The 20,692-nt window shown below is 52.0% G+C and overlaps 1 protein-coding gene across 1 annotated transcript in view; it reads right to left on the reverse strand.

Moving 5' to 3' along the window:
* The window catches only part of TBC1D22B (TBC1 domain family member 22B), a 40,087-nt gene that overhangs the window by 9,807 nt on the left and 9,588 nt on the right, over positions 1-20,692 (reverse strand). Inside the window, exons 4-8 of the mRNA XM_065404457.1 lie at positions 19,991-20,170; positions 19,540-19,610; positions 17,527-17,655; positions 16,885-16,950; positions 14,687-14,801 (exon numbers count right to left, since the gene is read on the reverse strand). Coding sequence (XP_065260529.1) covers positions 14,687-14,801; positions 16,885-16,950; positions 17,527-17,655; positions 19,540-19,610; positions 19,991-20,170 — 561 coding nt within the window. The remainder of the gene's footprint in view (positions 1-14,686; positions 14,802-16,884; positions 16,951-17,526; positions 17,656-19,539; positions 19,611-19,990; positions 20,171-20,692) is intronic.

A 20,692-nucleotide genomic window follows, 5' to 3' on the forward strand; every position in this document is an offset into this window, starting at 1 on the left:
CCTAGCTGTACATATTGATTATTATTAATGGAAATATTTTCTGTGGGTTTGTGTGCACTGAAATTGATGTTTCTCGATATTTACCAATAAAAACCTGATCCATCCAAGCTTGCTTACAGCTTCCTTTGAGAGTGCTGGTGGTGTATTAAAGCAAAGTCCCTAAAGTCAGGCCCGCAGGTTCAAGAGGACCAGCCATCTCCTTGGATCAATGAAACAGTCTATCTGGAAGCTGGGTGGGGAAGATCAAGGAGACCAGGCTGGGAGGAAAAGCCTGTCCAATGGGGTATTTTGTGGGGCGGGGGAGTTGGCCCCATTTATAGTCCTAATCCATCCCTGGTGGCCGTGGGGATGGCAAGATGGTCACACAGCAACTCCCTCTGTGAAGACAGGGGGCTTATGCCCTAATCCAAGATGAGAGAGATGCCCAAAGAGAAGCACACAGCATAGATCTAAAGCCTGGGATTCAGATAGGGATGAGGAAAATGCCACCAGCCACTCAAAGCCTTGCGTTTCTTTGCAAAGGCAGAGAAGGGGCTCCCTTGACTGCATATTTGATCTGGGCTTGGTTCCTCCAGAGGCTGCTTGCAGCAGTTTCTCCTCGGGCTCCTTCCTACTACACTGATTGCCAAGCCAGAAACCCCAGAGCTTTAAATTACCAGCATGCCAGCTCTCTGCGTTCAGTGGCGATTGCCCTGCTAATAGATCTGACAGCTAGTGGAGAAAGTGCTCCTGATAAGGGCTGGTTTTGCTGTTAGAACAGAGCGGGAGGCTAAATGTTGCCCACCACATGCAGCCACCAGAAAGATAAGGACAGGCCACTCGAGCCTCACGCAGAGTTAACAGCTACTGAGCAACTGACCTAGTTCTCTGAAGGCTGGTTAAAGGGGTGGAGAGCTCGAGCCCACAGGAAAGTCAGCAGCCCTGGGATGCAGAACAGACAGCAAGCCCTCTGGAGGGAATTCAGGAAGGGAGGGACCCAATGACACTGCTGCTTAAAGTCAGAGTGTCTTTCATACCAAACAGCTTCACACCCCAAATCAATTCACACCCCAACGACATGCACCCCCCCTCTGAGGTGGAGGGTAGCAGCTGTTTAACAGGAAGCAGCACCACAGGGCAGAAAGGAGAGAAGACTGCTGCATGGCAGGGGAGATTTCAGGTACATGGAATGTAATTGCCTGAACTGGAATTTGGCTGAGACACCAGGGTCTTTAATGATGCAAAGCAATCAGGGCCTTGATTGTATCTGGAAGAGGGTAACTAATGCCATAAAGGGAACAGCGCCATCTATTGGGTCACCAGCCACCACATGCGGCAGAACATGGGTTTGCCTGGGAGGGCTGCCGTTCCAGCACTAGTCAAGCCTGATGCTGCTTCGATTGTCTGAGGAGATCACAACCCAAGTTATCCTGTCTCCGCAGGGGAAACCTGCTGTTTGGCTGAAGTTTCATAGATTCCAGGGCCGAAAGAATCATTGTGATCTAGTTGGACCTCCTGTGTAACACAGGCCAGAGAACTGCCCTGAAATAATTGTTTGAATTAAAGCAGATCTCTTTAAAAAAAATATTTAGTCTTGAGTTAAAAATCGTCAGTGCTGGAGAATCCACCACGACCCTTGGTACGCTGTTCCCCTGGTTAATTACTCTCACTGTTAAAAATGTACCCCTGATTTCCAGTTGGCACAGAACACCATGTGACCCCAGTCTTCTGCCGAAGCCTGACAAGCAACACCCCACTGCTCGCCCACAGAAAGGGTGTGTTGGATTTATGGAGGATTCATTCGGGCAGCAGGCACAATCTTGTTCCTACAGGAGGGGCATGTGGGAGATGCCCGGCTCCCACAGTCTACTTCCTGTAGGCCTGACTTCTGCTCAGTTTGGTTCTGTGTCTGCCCAGCTGTCGTTCATGGTTTTATGGAGGAAAAGGCCCACCGAGATGTGCCATGCTTGGCTACAGAGCCAGCCTGCCAATGGCCCCAAATGTCATACGTGCAGAAACCACTTGAGACCTGAATACTGCCAAGGTACCTCCTCTGGTGACCCTGTCCCTTTTAGCACCTCCCCTCATCAGTATCCCAAAATGCCCTGCAGGGTGGGATGGGCTCTTACTCCAGGTAGCAGCCTGGTCATTCTGTCCACTGCCCTCCCCTCAGATCACTCCCTTGCCCTGCTTCTAGGCAGATGGGGAGTGGGGATGGTCAATGACACCTGAGCAGTCTAGTCTCCCCACCAGCAGTGCCCAAAGCCAGTTGCTCCTTCAGTCCATGCAAGTACTGCTGACGACAATGGTGTGCTGTGCCCTCTATAGCTCCTTTAATCTGAACAGCTCCAAGCGGCTTTGCCCACAAGTCACCCTGCGCCCCTAGGAAACGGAAGCCTCATGACCCCTCCGGCTACTGATGGGCAAACGGAGGCAGGGAGAAGTTAAGTGACTTGGCCACAGTCACCCAGCGTGTCGCAAACAGCATTAGAATCCGTGATTTGGTACTCCCAGTTCCATCCCGCACTCCCCTGCTGGGAAGCGGAGACCCAGGCTGCAATTCACAAGTCCCTCCAGAGCACAGCCCAGAGTTTGGAGAGGCCAGTATAAAAGGCTACTGGATAAAAAAAAATCAATATTGGCCTTGGAACTAACACGAGCGTATCCACCGCCAGCTCGTTCTGAACCGAGCCGCTCTGCTGGGATGAGAAGCCCAGCTCCCAGCAGGAGAGGCAGCTGATCAAGCTGCTCCGGCACCAGCTGCATCATAAATACAGATCTCGTTTGGGCCTTGGGTGGGAGCAGCACATCCCGCTGACTTCTATACTCCGCACAAGCCTCTTTTCTCTCTGCATTTCTAGCCTTAGACATGGCCATTCTCAGGGTGGAAAAGGCTGTGGTTTGATTCTGCATCAAAGTAAAACGGAGGCCCAGTGAGAACGGGAGGGCTGAGTAATCGGAATGCTACGAATCACTGGTATCGCTCTCCCCACCCCTTGCTGGGCAAGTGATGTTTATTCATGAGTCTAAGAGCAGAGCCACTGATCTAGGCTACGAACATAGATCCTGAATTTGGAACTCAGCAGGACTATGCCATTTTCCTTGCCCAAAATCATGGGAGCTAGACATGCAGATTTCATGAACCTCATGCTCAGGGCATAAGCCAATTCCTAGTTACTAGGAGGAAACCTAAGATCATCCCACAGCTGCCTAAGTGAGGTTTCTTGAACCTTCCTCTAAAGCAGGAGTAGGCAACCTCTGGCACACGTGCCGAAGGTGGCATGCGAGCTGATTTTCAGTGGCACTCACACTGCCCGGGTCCTGGCCACCGGTCTCGGGGGCTCTGCATTTTAATTTAATTTTAAATGAAGCTTCTTAAATATTTTAAAAACCTTATTTACTTTACATACAACAATACTTTAGTTATATATTATAGACATATAGAAAGAGACCTTCTAAAAACATTAAAATGTATTACTGGCACACAAAACCTGAAATTAGAGTGAATAGATGAAGACTCGGCACACCACTTCTGAAAGGTTGCCGACCCCTGCTCTAAAGCATGTGTCAGAGAGAATCCTGATCCAGATGGCGCAATAGATAGGCCATCACTAGGGATGTTTAAACGCCCATCTGAAAAGTTGCCTCATCAGCTCCACACCCACTGCAATTCCACCCTTTAAAGCAGGATCTCACGACCACGGTTTATCCCGGCAGCTGTAGGCAACATTTCTCCTCTCCCCACCACTGCTATTGACTGCTTCTCTCCACCCGAGACAGTTGCAGTTTCGTGGTGTTTGAAATAAACGGCGTGGCAGGAAGCAAGGTCTAGTGGTTAAAGCCAGAGAGAGCTGGCTTCTATTTCTGGGGCTGCCACAGACCATGCATGGGACTGAGCACATCATCACACCCTTCTCTGCCTCAGTGTCCCTGTCTGTAAAACAGGGCTCATACCTCCCCACCTCGCAGGGCTGGCAGGAGACTCGGGGCCCCATTTCCAGAGATGCAGAAGCACCTGTATCTCCCCTCGATCTCCACTGGAGCTGCAGGTGCTGAGCACTTTTGAAAATCAGGCCCCAATGAAAATAAGGGATGAGGCTTGTCAGCTCTTTGGGGCAGGGCCAGCTTTTTGTTCTGGGTTCGTACAGCGCCTAGTGCAAAGGGGTCCTGCGCGTCACTACAACAGACACAATGAATGGTAGGTGCCCAACTCCCCTTGAAACTGAAAGGACACCACATTCTCTTAGCCTGTGCCCACCTGTCCTAACAGGCTCCTCAGAGGGAAAGTCCTAGAGATGTGCAGTGAATTGGGTACTGGCTGAGAGCTTAAATCACTGGTGCTCGTTTCCAGTTAGTGGAGTAACCGGATTCACCTTGCCCCTTAGCATCCCCCCCCCTTCCAGTCACATGTGACAGCCCTCCACCGCAGCAGGGCAGATTGCACGGCCCCACAGGGAAGGCAGCCCACTGGCCTCCCAGCAGCAAGGGACTGGAGATAGCAGCGGGCACTAAGCATTCCAAAAACAGCTGACGGAATGGCAGCGAGGCAGAGGCCACTGCTGGAGTCTCTTACACACGCTCAGTCAGCAGCGATGGGGGATTTTTTGGGAGGCGCGTGACCAGGCCCACAGGCACGACAGCTCTTAAACATCTTCTGAGCCAGCAAAGGTCTGAAAGTTAAATCTGGCTCGGAGCAATTAGCTGTGATGAACTGACAGCGGCGCCTCTGCTGTGCAGCTTCAAAAGGACCCCTTCCCTCTCCCCGTGCAAAACGTGAAAGGAGAGCGCCAGTCACTGCAACAAGCCTGGTGCATTAGAGGGGCGGCATGAAAGATTCTCTTCTGGGCATGTGGTGGTGGTGGGGACTCAAGATTTCCACAGACTCGTTTTTTGAATCCAGCTAATTAGGATCACAGCAGGCACATGCTGCTATGGTTTCAGTCCCTGAAGGGCATGCAGAGCGTGAAAGGCAGCTCTTCCCTTTTAACGGGGCGGGAGGAGAGCTTCAAACGCGGATGTGTGTGTGACAAGAAGTCGTGAGCAGCACAGCGAGACGACACTGCCTTACACACAAGGCAGTGCCACTCCAGGGACAGTCCAGAGATTGCCCTGCTCAAGACAAGAGCACAGCTGGACTCACACGCAGCACCTGGTGCTTGAAGTCAGGGCATTGGGAGAAGGCAGTGTGACCTAGTGGATAGGGCACCAGATAGAGTCAGGCGACCTGAGTCCCATTGCTGGGTCTGGGCAAGTCGCTGCACCTCTCTGTGCCTCAGTTTCTCCACTCACCCTGTCTTATCTAGTTAGACTGGAAGCTCTTTAGGGCAGAGGCTATCTGCATCTGTCCAGTATCTAGCACAATGGGGCTATTGTAATGCTAATTAATAACAAGAAGATAAGCAAATTCGTTTGACTGAATCCCAAACCCACCCTGGCCCTGAAATTCTTGATTTGCTGCTGCTTAGGAATCAATGGAAGAGGAAGTGAAATGCGAATTCTAATGAAAGAACGGCCTGTGCCCCACTTAGGCCAGCCCAGCATCGGGAAGGGGCGTTGTTCTGTCCCCTTCCTGGGCGCTTCGCTTGTGCTAGAAAAGCTGGATGTGACTCACCCTAGGGGGATCCTGACCCCTAACTAGTTTAAGTTAGTTAGTTTCAGGTTCACTCATGTCTCTACCTGGGGATGTCTGGCCTGGAACCAACCCCAAAGCTGAGGTTTATAATTAACAGACTCTTATTTAAGCCTTTGCTAATTTCTGCTCATCATCTATCAACAGGAGTAGTAGGAAGTAGGTTCTCTGGCTCGGTGTAGTTTTCATAAGCACTGGATTGTTTTTCTGTGTCTTCCCCTGTGGTTCAGAGCCACAAAGGATTGTGTTAGTATTTTAAAACTTAGCATCTTTCCTCCGTGCCTCCCCCACATAGGTCCAGAGCAGATGACAACACATCCACTGGGAGACCACCACCACACACCTACATGCTGTGGAAGCGATGCTCCTAATTCAGTGGGGAGCATGCTGGCAGCAGGGTCACCCTGAAACTAGGGGAGGGAACCTGAGTGCTGAAAGACATCATCTTTCAGATGCCAGGTCCCAACCCAGTCCTGACCAGCAATGGCCACGGAAGATCTCATGGCACTGCCCACAATTGGAGAGCCCAGCTGGATTCTGCCACTTTCAATTTCAGTCGGATACAGCATTCTTTGCTTCTTGTCCCAAGCTAGACTCGGCAGTGTCGCTGTGCACCAACACCTGCTCCTTCCCACCCCAGAGCTAGCTGCAGCTCACGGATTCAGAAGTGAGCCCGCTGTACGCTTGTATTTTTATTTCTATAGAACCCTGGGAGCAGCTGATGCTTTGCAGACCAAAAATAAAACAAAAAAAAAGGACAACAAGTCTCTGCCCTGGGCTGCTTACAGTTCAGCTCAGACCAAGGAGGAAGGCACTAGAGACGCTTGAAAGTTAGCATATGAAGGACAAAAGGGGAGAAGTGGTGGATCAGAGATCAGAACAGGAGGGACAAATTAAGGAGCAAGACTGAGGGCGCAGTTCACATATCAGTGCTAGTCTTGCAGGGAGGTGGTATCTCTCTACAGGAACTCAGTATTATTCAATGGACTTCCCCCTGCAGGACAAGAAACCTCCAAGGCCAGAAGCCCTGGAAAGCCAGGACAGTAAATGCAAGTGGGCAGGGGAAGCTTGCACCGTGCCTGGCTGTGCCGTACCAAGCTTGGGGTAATGCTGGTAGAGGAAGAGAGCCTGCGGCACGTGTCCAGCTCCCTCCTTCAGTACTGCCACTCACAGCACAGATCCCTGCCCCCTTCCACCGCTGACTCGTTCAGAGGCAAGTGGCACAATCAGGAGGGAGGCACGAGCCAACTACCCTGACAAACAGAAGCTTTGATAAACCATCTCCCCGGAGCACATCGCTCAGCGCAAACAGCTGTTCCACAGCATCATTAAAAAGGCCCCACATAAAGAACCTGGCTAGTCAACATATGGCTCTGACAGAAACTGAAAGGGAGCCAGCAGCTGAGCGGCAGCCAGTCGGCTCTGGGATGCAGGAGGCTCTAACGTGGCTGTGGCCGTCACTGCAGCACTGGGCGCCTAGGGTAGCATTGTGAGCGAATGAGCATGCTCAGCTCCCTGCTGTGCCAGGTGTCCCATTGGGGAAAATAACATTCCTGGCATTGGAATCTCACTGCCCCCCTCTCCCCCCCCCCTCAGGGGCTGCAGTAGGGGATCGGGTTAAGGAGCTGATGAAACTGACTAACCCTAGCATTCCAGACCACCTAACAGTGGGGCAGGAGCACCAGCACCTGCCTGTGAACTTTGACCCCTTTCCCCTCTCCGTTCCCATTAAGGGATGGATCATTCCAATTCTAATCAGCACCTCAGCTGCAGGATAGGTTGCTGTCTCCGTATTATGGGCTGGGGGGAGCTGCTTGCTGGATACTTACACCTGTTCCTCAGTGCACAGCTCTGCTAGGGATTGGACATGTGTACACTGTACATTGATGGTAGAATTACTATACTAATGGCTTGGGCAAAGGCAGACTGTAGGATAAAAGGGCCCAGCCTGAAACATGCACACTGCTATGTTGAGCATTTGTCTAGTTGAGTCTAATGCCAACACTGACAGCCAGGTCCAGGGGCCAGTCAGGACTCTGGCCAAGCACCACTCACAGTAGCTGGATAGTTCTCTTATTAGTTGCTGTGAAATAGGTACTGTCTTAATCACCATCAGTAGGCTTCAGAGTTAACACTAACTGGGACGTACAGGGACAGTTCAGAGGGATTGTTCTTATTTGCAGACTTGGTAAAGAAACAGAAGAAAGCACAGAACTGAGGTTCCTTTAGCAACTGCCAGGGACTAGAAACTTACTGTTATTAAATAGAAACGTAGCCGTTACAACAGAAACTAGTGGGAGCATTAAGCAGTGCTGGTACAGTGCCCTGGCCAGTACCGGCTCCAGCCAACAAGGAGAGAGTCACCTTTACAACCTCTTTCTGATTTAAAGGAGCAGTATGGATCCCTAGTCCCAGTGCTGTCATTACCCTACCCCGCTGCTTCTTCGAATGAAAGGCAACGCTGGCAGCTGTAGAGATCATTTCTCTGGAGGGAAGGATGATGTGGTTGTGGGGTGCTTGGGTTGTTAAGCAGCCCATGATGTTCTCTGGAAGCGCAGGAACATTCAACCCCAATGCCCCCGACCCCCTGTACTCTCCCCTACCCACCCTAACTCAGGTCGGTTTGCTATGGGCTGGTAAACTGAGGCCAGGGCATAGTGTAAAGTGCTCAGCGAGGAGCTCAACGAGCACAAGATAAGCAGCAGTGATTCCTGGGAATGACATGGACCTATCCTTGCCTCCTTCCTCAGCCATTTGCAGCCACCTGCGCACGTTACTCGAAGGCCAGCTTGCATCTCCCGATTGATCGCTCAGCCGCCCACGCCTGCCCCACCTGTAGGATGCAAAACAGCAGGCGCAGCTGCTGCTGCAGCCTTGATGCCTCCCACAAGCTCTTCTATCTGAAGGCACCAGCTGACACAAGCAGCGCTCAGCACTCTTCAGCTGGAGCCATGGATCAGATGGGAGCAGCAGTCGCTCCATAGATCGATCTGTTGCTGGCAGAGGCCCAAGGCATCCGCGGGCTCTGCCAGCTCGCTGAGGCAGCTGCGTTTGGTGCAGCAGGCTGACACAGATCATCTCGGGAACATACAAACCAACTCACCGCTGTGGAGGCAAGGATGGGACCAAGGGACTCAGCTGCAACCCACCTGCTAAAGATCTCAAAGCTGTGAGCATGGGGGGAGGGGGAGACAAGAGGACCGTCAGCGAAAAGCAAATGCAGAGACAGGGCTGTTCTCCATCCCAACACCACCTCACTGGGAAAGAAACAGGCAGCAGGAAATGACGTCGTGGAACTGACCCCAAGAAGCTCCCCAGGCAGGAAGTAAAAGACTAATCCTGCACTAGACTGACCTGAGAGGCCATCGCCCAGGACAGGTGCATGTGGCCAGAGCCCTGCAGCCAAATATACAGCTCAGCAGATAGTGCGTCAAGTGACTACACCATGAGAACACCCCCACCTGCTTCTAAGCACTGATGAAGGGGACCAGAGCCACAGCCCAAGGAGACCCAAGTCCTGTACCATATAGGCAGCACTAGCTTCCGCCACAGCACTGTGTCAGCACGTATCAGCCTGGAGAAGGCTTGACGGCTGCTAGAAAGGAGCGGAGTTCAATCTCCGGCCAATCCAAGCGTTAGGCTCCCTACTGCTGGAAGAGCCTGTGGGAGGGAGGTTCTAACAGTCCCTGTTGGCTGGGAAATGGACTGAGACCCAGCAGCTCAGGTCACTAAGGTCACAGCCAGAAGAGAGCAGTAACTGAGGTCATTCCCAGCCTGGCCTGGAGGAGAACCAGTCATCTAGAGAGGCCAGGCTCCAGATTCCACTACTAGTCATGACAGCTTCGCACCCAGACTCTCCCACGCTCAGCAGCTGCTCATTTCCCAGGCAGCGCCAGGTGTTACAGACCCGGGACCCCCAACCAGGACATGGCATTTCTAGCTTTCGAAACAACCCCAGGCTAAGGAGGCCCGAGCCCATAGTGGAGGGGTTTCTTTCGATCACATGTAAAAGCCTTTGAGGGTAGCTATTGGCTAGTGCCTTGTCAAAACAGCACCTTCTTACTCCCTGATCTGTTCATTTCACTGCTGGACAAGTGTCAAGCCAGGCAGCAGACCCCCACTGCGCACTGACAGAGCCTTTTGCCCAAGGAGTGTTCCTGCAGTAGGTCCCTATTTCAGAGATGGGAGGAAAACCCTGCAGCGAGTGACCAGCGAAGGTCACACAGGGAATCGTGTCTCCTGACTCCCCGTTCTAACCACTAGACCACCCTGCCTCCCAGAGCAAGGTGAATTAGGCCCCGCCTCACCCGTGGCCAACGAAGTGAGCCAAGTTATGGCTGCAGAGCGTTTATTGCTAGTGACAGCCTCAGAGGAAGGAAGCTGCTGGCTTTGAGCTTGTGAACTGAGCACGTTTGATACCGAAGCCATTGAGGGAGTAGACAGTGCCCTCCCTGTGTCTTTTATGAGGTCATGTAACCAAAACCTCCATGCATGGCTTCTCCCAGAGCCCACCCCCTCCAGTTGGTCTGAGCCCAGACAAGCCCCTTGGAGAGATGGTTCTGGCTGCTGCTTGTTTTAACTCTTGGCCTGGCCCTTTTATCGATTGCGACAGAGAAGCCGATCAGCCAGAGACACGTATTGACCAGCTGATCAGTTAAGGGGAGAGGTTGTAATTGACCTGTATGAAAGCTGCTGCTGCTGCATTGGCTTGGAATACAATACCTGCCGAGGCGTGAGGAAGGTTAACGAGTCCCAGTAACCTTCCAAGCTGGGTTAATCTATCATTGTCGGGGGATGCTAAAGGAGAAACTAGTAAGTCTAACAGTAAAAGGCTCTGTTGTCAGCTTGGACTTGTGCTGAACAGTTAACTCCCACCTCCAGCATAGCAATTATTTCCCTACACCACCCCTGAGAGCTGCTTTGGTCCTGCTGACTCAGTTGGCTGCAGGCTCTGCCGTCAGGGGAGGGAGACATTTGGAAAGCGCTCAAGTCAGAGATCTAGAGAGGATGGTGGGCAGCCAACTAGATGAACTTGCAGTGGAGTATGATGCGGGGAGGGAAAAAACGGTTCTTTTAGGCTGCACATACTGAGTGACTTCTAAGAGCCAACCACACACAGGGACTGTGGTGGGGCAGACAGTTGTCTGAGTAGGAGAAGGAGCTGAACAGAGGGAACAATGGTTTCAGATGGTCCACGGTGGGTAGGAATAATGGGATGAAGTGAAAGAGGAAGCGCTTCCCAAGGAGATCTGTTAGGCTGAGGTACAAGCCCCAGGGTAAGTGAGGGGAGCACCATAACGGAACACGAACTTGGACCAATAGGTTTGGAAGATGAGCTTTTTAATCAGGAAATAATCGGTGTCAATTTCATTGTACATGCCTAAACCGATGAAAAAAATCTTCCCATCGATAATCGAAGTTTACAGATGGGAAAATGCTGCAGAGAATTTAGTAGAGTTTGATTTAAGCTGATTTCCTTTGTATATTTTGACCCGTAATGTTGACATTTGTGTTTAAATGGTTATAAAGCGTTAACGGTTTGGATCTCAGCATCTACCGTCATTGCATTATTGTCCAATTCCCTCTCCACTGCCTGATCTCCCCACCCCAAAGTTTCCGACGACTGTGAACATTGAAAAAAAAAAATGCTTAAAAATGAATATTGATATTATCCACTGAACTTAATTGAATTCTGCCAAGCTTAATTATAAAGAGACAATCTTGCACTGGCTGGGGACTGACAAAGGACTAGATAAGCTAATTGCCTCCTTCCCATTGCTGTATCCTCAGAAGTTACCAAATCGCATTCCTTACAATAGGGCTCCGGGGACCTGTTGGGATGACTCTTTGGGTCTCATTTACTCCATCAAAATGAACACAACAGACTCTACCGCAATCCTTTTCCTTTCAAACCACCTGCCAGATCCACCACTGGAGGAGACCGTCCATTGCTGGCTCATCCACTTGCCAAGAACACCCCCCCCCCCCCCCCCAGATGTCTGCAGAGGTGTGAAAGCAAGTGGTGGGTCTGAGAGGTTACCGCTCTGATGGTCGAGTGCCACCCTCCAGTAACTACCCCGGTCAGGTCTCCTCTGCTACCACTATGATTCATCTGCTATCCACAGGCATGCTAGACGCTCGGGCCTGGCAAGCCAGCAAAGGGTATGGCCAGTCCGCCATACGTCCTTTTCACAGATGGACCTAATGGGCATAAAGTCTGTAAATGGCTGAAAGACTATTGGCTGGAATTAGTCTCCGCCCTCCCTCCCCTGCAATGGCCGCTTCTGGGTAACCACACTGAACCAGCTTTGGCCCCGGAACACACTCCCCGAAGTGGGGCTGATACAACGCTGTGGGTATATGCCAATATATGTCAGAGGGTGTAGGACCGCAGGAGGGCCCCCCGGCGTGGGTGGCTCTTTGGGGCTGTGCTGCACCTATCCTGGAGAGTGAAGGCACGTACTTCCTGGGGACGATACCCCACGAGACGCGCCTTTAAAGAGCGCAAGCCACAGGACACAAGGAAGAGTTGCCCCTGGAGGGGTACGTCTCCTTACAATGAAAATCCACCCCGGGGGACCTCTGTATAACAGGCATGAGTCTCTCCACGTTATACCCTATGCAAAGCTGAATGATCGGAGTGGAGCCTCTTCATGCACTCCTGTTGCAAAAGCCCAGGTACTACCCCAGCCCTTCCTGATCCTCGGGATCACAGGGGTTAATGATTGACAGAGCAAGAGAGCCTCCAGAACTGACATTTCCAGGAGTCACCTGCTCTGGTACCTGCCAGCAAGGGCTGCTGCCCTAGGGAACAGCCCCGGCTCCACACCACCAAGCGAGCACTAAGGAGGTGAACTTGGGGCTAAATACACTGCTGCACAGTGCTATCCAGACACCGTGCAGGGTTCTCCCACCTCTCTGGACTGTCGATCTCTGGAGACGTGCAGCACAAGCTGCTCATCCTGCCCCAGGCCTTTGTTGAGCAAAAGCTTGCCACCGAGTCAGAGCACTGGACAGCTATCCCCTTAAGAGACTAAGGGTATGTCTACACTACAGGATTAATCCGAATTTATATAATTCGAATTTAGGAAACCGATTTTATAAATTCGAATGTATTCGGCCACACTAGGCACCATTAATTCGGTGGTGTGCGTCCAAGCTACCGTAGTAGCATCGATTTCCAGAGCGTTGCATTGTGGGTAGCCAATAACATCTAATTGCCAATAACATCGAATTGCGGCCACACTAACCTTAATTCGGATTAACAATACCGATTTTGACGCTACTCCTCTCGTCGAGGAGGAGTACAGAAATCGAATTAAAGGGCTCTTTAATTCGAATTAAATGGCTTCGTTGTGTGGACGGGTCAAGCGTTAATTCGAATTAAAGCAGCTAAATCCGAATTAAAGTCGTAGTGTAGACCAGGCACAACGCTCATTTCACTTGTGATCCAAACTGGATTTGAACCCAGGTCTCCAGAGATGAAAGGCTGAAGCATTAAGCTGCTGTGCCCCAGGAACCAACTCAGTGAAAGGGCTAATCTCGCACAAGCCAAAGATTTTGCTCTTTCCCATGTTTCAGGAGCAGCTTCTAGCAGGAGGGAGCTGTTCAGTGAGAAGGCTTTGATCTTAAGGGCTAACAGGAGTGAAACCCAATCAGGGCCTGTCACCCTGTGAAACAGACAGACATTCATACTAGCATGTCTGTTACAGCAGACTCCATACTGTGTGGGCGTATGTGGACACACAGCATGAGGCCCTATGGCATTTTCAACCGTAAGAGACCAGCCCCATTACCCACCAGCGATGGACACAGTGTACCAGAAGTTTCAGACTAGTCCTGCACTCAGCTAGGTAATTCACTCGGCCTGCACAGCTCTGCCTCTAACCCAGCCGATCAGACACAGCGGGGGCTTGGGGCCGTCATGCACCATGATGTCACTATAATAGCACCTATAGAGCAGTAAGGTACAGACTAGCCAGGGGCCTGCTCTCAGTCGCTTCCAGGACACAAGTTTGTTCCTTTTGTGGATACTTCTATTGAAAAGGAAAATCACTAGGGCAAAAAACAGCAAGCCCCTTTAGGCTTCGTGCCATTGCTTCCCCAGACCCTTACGCAGAGCACAATCCTGAATGATGCTGAGCACCCTCAGATCCCACTGAATGCAAGTGGGAAGGACTTAGCCCCTCACAGGATCAGGCCCTTGGAATCAGACACTGTCATCGCAGGGACTGATCCAAAGCCCAGTGAAGTCAGAGGGAGTCTTTCCATTGACTTCAGGGTACTTCGTATTAGGCCCTTCACGGAAGTTTGAAGATACATTTAACCTCATGACAGACTAGCCATCCTGTTCCTAATAAAGGTTTTCTAAACCCCTATGTTTAAAAAGCAGCAATGAAAGCTTTTGTGGGGCAAGGAGCAGTTTGACTTTAAACATTCTCCTGCGATGCAGTGAACCCAAACAAGACAGCAGAGACTAGAGAACTGACACTTCAAGTGCAGATCAGCCAGTAGTGAAACTGACCAGCTAATAAGGTGAAAACTTCAAAGGGGCAGACCAGCAGAAGTGGGAGACGTCAATTCATGTTTTAAAAGCTCTCCGGTTGAATCAGCTGTGGCTGCATTAGTAACACAGAGCAACAATCTTATTTTAATTTTAATTTTTTAATTTAAACAGGGTCCCTTTATAGCTCACGTGTGCGGGCACTGAGTGAGTGCCAGCTCGCAATTCCAGCCAGGAGAGCAAGAAAAATTCAGTTATGGGTTTAAGCAAAGCCTCAAAACCAATAAAAGGCTCCACTATGTGGAAAAAGACAGCCGGATTAAGCGCATTCAAATGTAAATACACCCTTGGCACTTTCGCCTCTGCTGAGCCCTGTACGTTAGGGGACTAAAGCCAATCCAAAAGGAGGAGAGACGTGGCAGGAAGGGTAAGGTGCAGCTCTAGCTTTGTGCAGCAGTTGAATAGCAAAGAGATCCTCTCCAGCAAGATTAGCTTGTCTCATCCTAACAATTCAGAACCACTGCAGCACCACCTCAAGAGGCAATTGCATGTTCTGAGCCTCAGATGTCACTTACCAACATGTTCGGAGAGGAACACAACAAAGAATGGAGTGACCAGGTCATTAATCCCCTGGACGTAGCCACTGGCTGGGTGTCGGATGGCCCAGATAAACAGGATTCTTTCAAAGATCTATGAAAAGCAAGGAGGAAAGCCAGACACCTGTGTTAGCCAGGCCCAGAGGAGAGGCAGAGAAGCATGCATGATAGGCAGATGGGGCGTGGCGGGGGGGAGCTATCATGGTTTGGCAGAGCCATTCCTAGCAGCAACACTGATAGGATAAAAAGTAAGCAAGCTAAAGAACCAGGACTCCCTTGGGTGTATATGAAGCACAGATCCCCCTCTCAGCCCAGCCCATACCTCCCCAAACATTAGCGTTAGTTTCCTTGGTGAGTGAACATGGAGCCTGAGTTTCTAAGATCCAGATGCAGCCCTGGATGTGGTGTCAGGCCCTTCCAAAGGCCAAGTCGAGTTTTTACTGTATTACCAGAGCTGTCTGACTGTGCTGAAAATTGCCAGAGTGGGTCACCCAAGACGTTCATCCACGCACAAGCCTGAGCCCTTTAACTCGCAGCACTGTTAGACAGCTCCCGACTAAGCCAGTTTCCAGCTGTGGAACATCCAAGTTAGACGCCAGGCTGCTGTGTCTCTTTGCTGCAGTAGCACATCCTTGTTATGGACCCCAAAATAGTTCTACAAGTAGGGCACCCCAGGGCTTTTCTGATTTCCCAGTGGGTTACAGAGCATGCTGGGATTGACTGCATATAGGCTTCTTCTGAAGTATCCCTGTGCCTTGGCTCCAGAATCCCATGCCCTCTTCTGGCATGTCAATAGCCTGTGATCTGAGAGACTCTAGTGGGAAGAGAGATGTCAGGTTCCCGGTGCCCTGGCAGAGCTCTGCCTATGTGAAAGTCCTTGAGCTCCTCCTACAACATACTCTAGTGGGTCCTCTCAGGAAACTGGCGGACCAAGAACTCTGCCCGAAGTGCAGATCAGTTCAGTTCCATCTTATCAAGCTGCTTGTACACCCTAGCAACCCCGCTAAACCTTCTGGGTCTCATACAACAGAGGCTGGGATCCTCATGCCAGCTCCCACAGGGAAAAGCCTTGCACATCCAACTTTGATGGCCAGGCTTTAATGCAGCCTACTCTGGCATGATGGCCTTGGGCTGGTTTCAAATAGAACTTCAGATTTTTGACCAACTCTGAGTTACCTTTAGCCAACTATATTTGTGCCCTTCATAATTGGAGCTCCTGGCCAGAGTCCCTAGAGCAGATCTTTAGCCTTTAAAAGAGGGCTCCAAAAGGTTTAAAGGAACTTTGCTGATAAGTTGCAGGACACATTAGGACTGGTCTACGCAGGGACATTTACCCACAGAACTGTACCAATACAGTATTACTGCTATAACCCTCCACCTGCACACACTTATTCTGGAATCACAGGGGCTTGGCCCAGGTTAGCCTATGATTCTTTCAAAGCACGACAGAGTCCAGTTGTGGTTTTGTTCCTTCGAAAGAAGAGCCCACACCAACCACACAGCAAAAGGGACTGGATGTGTCATCCAACAGCCAGAACACCGAACTGAAGGTACAATGAACGTGTTTGTGGTCACATGGATAGAGCACTGGATTGGGACGTAAGAAACCGGGGTTCTAATCCCAGCTCTGCCAATAACCTGCTGTGACCTTGGGCAAGTTACTTCCCCGCTCTGTGCCTCAGTTTCCCCCGTTGTCTTGTCTATTTTCATGGTAGGCTCTTGGGAGCAGGCACTATCATTTACAACACTCAGCACAAAGGGGCCCCGGTTGGGACGCCAACGGTTTCTCCACCCCCCGCCCATTCTACTCAGAGGAAACACCCAGCCTTGTGCAAGATCCCCCTTCCCATGAGGTGCTGGTGTCTGAACGGTGGGGTGGCTACATTAACATCCTACATCCCCCTCCAAACAGATGTAGGTGAGGCTGATCCTAAAGCGCATGTTAGAAAGGAGGGAGGCCGGCCCTGGGTGGAGGCAAGTCCCCAAATCCAGATGACTAGATTAACTCCACTGGGCCCTCACAGCACAGAATAGGTGCCCCTAGGAGCACACACCAAAACCAGATGGGCCTGATGCCCTGGGTGGAACGGAAGAGTCTCCAGCTAGAAGCCCTTGGTCACCAGCAGGATTTGGCCTGCCCCACTGCAGGGAAGCTAGAGAGACTCGTCCCGCCTCACCTCCTGGACTAGCGGCTGCTGGAAGAGCGGGATGAGAGGGTTTGTCCTGGGAATGTCGATGTGGATCTGAAAAGGAGAGAGGCAGAGTGGGTTAGACTTGCTGACCTCGATGGTCAGGCCGGGGGAGGAGAAGGAGCTGCGATTCGCATGTATAGATCAGCGCAACTCTTCTGTCAAGGCACTGATCGAGAGAAGAGGCCGAATCTCTCAGCCACCCCCAGGGACAGAGACCTTGCTGAGAGGCAGAGGGAAGTGTCTAAACTCCAGCCCCCACCGCTCAATTCTGGGGAAAGAGGGGGAGCAGCTAGAATGGCTGGCGCCTTAAAGCTAGCGATCGGGTGGCAAATCCAGCCGGTGAGAACCACTGACACATCTGATACAGCCAGTAACGAGGCAGGATAGGGGCACTACACCGTGCCCTCACTGGGGGAGATGGACTCCACCTCGTATGGCTTTCCCCAGCTTTAGCTGCTGTGATCCTATGCGGGCTAGAGAGCAGCAGCAAGCGCAAGAGGCAGAACGGGGAAGAAGGGAAGTGTCGTATGGGGGGGAAAGGGACGGAGAGTGGGAGAGGAGGCCGGGTGGCAGGAGGGCCTTACCCTTAGGTGCAGGGACCAAAAGGAGGAGGAGCAAGGCCTGTACCTGCCGGTAGGTGTCCTGATGATGCTCTTCATTCCTGGAATCGTAATACTGCTCGATGAAGCCAAAATATTCCTCCCGCTTGCGCTGTAAGGTCAGCTTCCTCCGCTCCTTGTTCGCAGGGAGATAGCCCTGCAGCAGAAAGCAGCCTGTCACAGTAGGTCCCCTTCCCCTCTCCCTCCTGCCCTAGCCACTGTCAGTTCCCTGCAATCCTGCCAAGCAGCAGTTTGTCCAGGAAGCGCTTCCAGCCTGCATGCAAAGGTTGGAGGAGGGGAGATCTCTAGGGCTTCAAAGCTCCCAGCACATGATGTCTGATATCCTTCCTGCCTGACCCCAGGGCAACCTGCCAACACCCAGCTGCATGAGATCTGATTGCTTGTTTCTACATGAATAGCTGAAGACAGCGCTGGGTCTGACTATTTGTCAACTGCTCTTTAAAGCTACAGGAAGATACCGACGAGTATGTGAAGCGGCAGGTAGGGCTCCACTCCAAGCAGGAGGCGAGACTACATTGAGATGGGCGTTCAGATCAGATCACGTGGTACATGAAGGCGCTGGATAGCACCAGTGTGTTAGCTAGAGCCTGCGAGATAAGGGGCTGATGCGGAGAAAATGAACATGTAGCATACGCAAGATGAGAGCGCCGCTGAGGGAAAACTCGTTGGCTTTAACACAGAGGCCAAACAAGCAAAGGGGGTAGGAGTCTTCATTGTATTTTAACATGGCTTTTGCTAATGACTGCGCTGTTCCCCGCTGCCTGGGCGTGCCCATTTCAGGGTGTCCATCAGCGACCTCAGAAAGCGTGGGGTTTGAAGGTTAGGAGTATCAGGTCTCCCCAGGTTCGCTGCAGGACTCCTCAGTGGATTGGAGAACTGGCAGCATTGAGACATCCCACCCGACTCCGAAACCTGTGCGACTGCGGGGAGGGATTTTTAAGCATGACAGATGTTAGCCATGCTGCTTAAGGCACTGCTGGAAGGTGATCACGTACTGTGGTGCTGAGTGTGATAAACAACCATTCTGTGCTATAGAGTCATTAAAAAAGGGAAGAAGCTGAGCAGGGAGGCTCTCTCTGCTGGAAAAATTAGGCCATTTTAGATCACAAAGGAGCAGCGAATGAGACAGGCAAAAAAAAAAAAAAAATCTTTGCAGATTCCTCTTACGGGCTTGTCCCAAGGCCACTCGATGTGGTTGGTGGGGTCACTGCTCTGCGCACCGTCTGCATTCACATGCACCAGTGTACACCTCAATGGCATGCTAGTGACGCTCTCAGACCCTGCTGCTGGTTTCTGTGGCTGGAGTTAAGTACAACCACGTCACCTTGCTGAGGTCCCTGCCCTCCACCCATCTGGGAGTTCAGGTCCCTTGTCATCTGACCCTAGGCCCCTCGCTCCTTAGGTGCCTCTGTCTCCTCCTCCCGTTCTTGTGCTTTCTCCTCCCAACAGTCAGAGCAGCCTCCAAGTGACCCCCTCCCTAAAGCCCATTTATTCCATTGAGTCTCCTGCACTGAGGAGCTCTGCACCTGGAATCCTATTTGCCCAGGCGAGACCGCAGGCTCCTCAGGGCAGGGCTCTCCATTCCATTCTGCCATGCGCCTTTAAGGTGTCCTGCAAAGAAGAGTTTGGATTCTTTGCTGGGTAGCCTATAATGTGGCCTGCACAGGAAAGGGCAATTTATACATAAGGAACGGCTCCATACTCAAGGTCATGTCCCACCAGGGAACTGGGCAGTCCCGTGTCTAGATGGTCACACATGGATCTGCCCCTGGGGCCAGGCACTGAGAGCCGATCGGACCTAGTTCAACGCACACAGGAGCATTCACGTTTAGCAAGCCCGAGGCACGTTCATTTTCACGTCCCCGCGTGGACCTCTGGGCTGCGCTCACCCTCGGGCTCCCGCCGATTGCGGCGCCGGGGCGGATTTGACCGCGTCGTGCCGGGTGTTGCTGCACCTAGCTCCGCGCGAGGCTGCTCAGCCTTTCCCCAGGAACCCCGGGCCGCAGTGGTCGGCACTCACCGACAGGAGTCGCCACGTCACGGGCCGGACCTCTCTGGGCACGCCAGGCCAGCTGCATTTCCTCAGCTCATCTGCAAACGGACAGTGGTGTCAATGGATTAGATCCTAGGCGCGTCCCGAGTGAGGTGCCCGGCTAGGTAGAACTACACCTAAAAGGAGAGGAAACCCCAGTCTGCTCCTGCAGGCTCCGGATACTCCGAGCCCCCAGGAAGGCTCTATGTCTCTGATGCCTGGGACACAAGTGCAGAACAAGTGGAGACCTGATCATACTCGCTGATAACATCAACAGGAGACTGCAGCTGATAAGGGTATAGAGCCCAGCCCAGCAGAACCAGCCTTCAACAGAGCTCAGCGCCCCTCAGCAATCCCATCCATCAGCCCAGTGGCACTGTCCCACATCTGACTGGCACAGAAGTGCCCTCATGACCCACCCAACTAGTCCCGCACTCACCCAGGTCCGTGTTGTGACTGGAAAGGAGCTGCCGGAACTTCTCCAGGCGCGTTTTCTCCCGCACGGTCATTGGGGGAGCCCCCGACGCGTTCTGGTCGGAGATGCGGGCGACAAGTGGAATGATGGGTCTGAGTGGGAGGGACTGCTGTTTGTGCAGGGCGTTCCGCACGCAGGCATCCTCTGGAAGAGGGTTCAGAGAGTTCAGACATGCTGTGAGCGGGGTGTGTGGTGGTGTGGCAGTGTGCAGTAGCAGTTAAAGCACAGGAGTGGGGCTAGGAGATCTAGGTTCTACTCATTCTTCTACTGATCTGTGCCTCGGTTTCCCCACCTGCGTAATGGGGATAAATCCCTCCCTCAGAATTCATTCCCTCACATTTGTACAAGTGCTTTGGGATCCTCACATGGAACGGAAGCCTCTCAGGAGCCCCCAAACAAAGGAGAGTCCCCCAAGGTTCAAGCTGCTCTCTAGTCACTGGAAAATGCTTGGAAAAGTTTATTGGTCGAGAAAAGAGACCAGATCACATTCTGAGTGCACCCAACCACCTGCCGAGATCCCCACCCTTAGAATCGGAGAGTTTTAGGCCAGAAGGGCCCACCAGATCACCCAGTCTGACCTCCTGTAAGGGACACGCCACCCCTCTGCCCCCAGCTCCCACACACTAAACCCCACTACTGAAACTAGACCAAAGGGGCGCAGCCCAC

Source organism: Emys orbicularis, chromosome 4 (genome assembly GCF_028017835.1).
Source record: "Emys orbicularis isolate rEmyOrb1 chromosome 4, rEmyOrb1.hap1, whole genome shotgun sequence".
Taxonomy (NCBI): Eukaryota; Metazoa; Chordata; order Testudines; family Emydidae; genus Emys; species Emys orbicularis.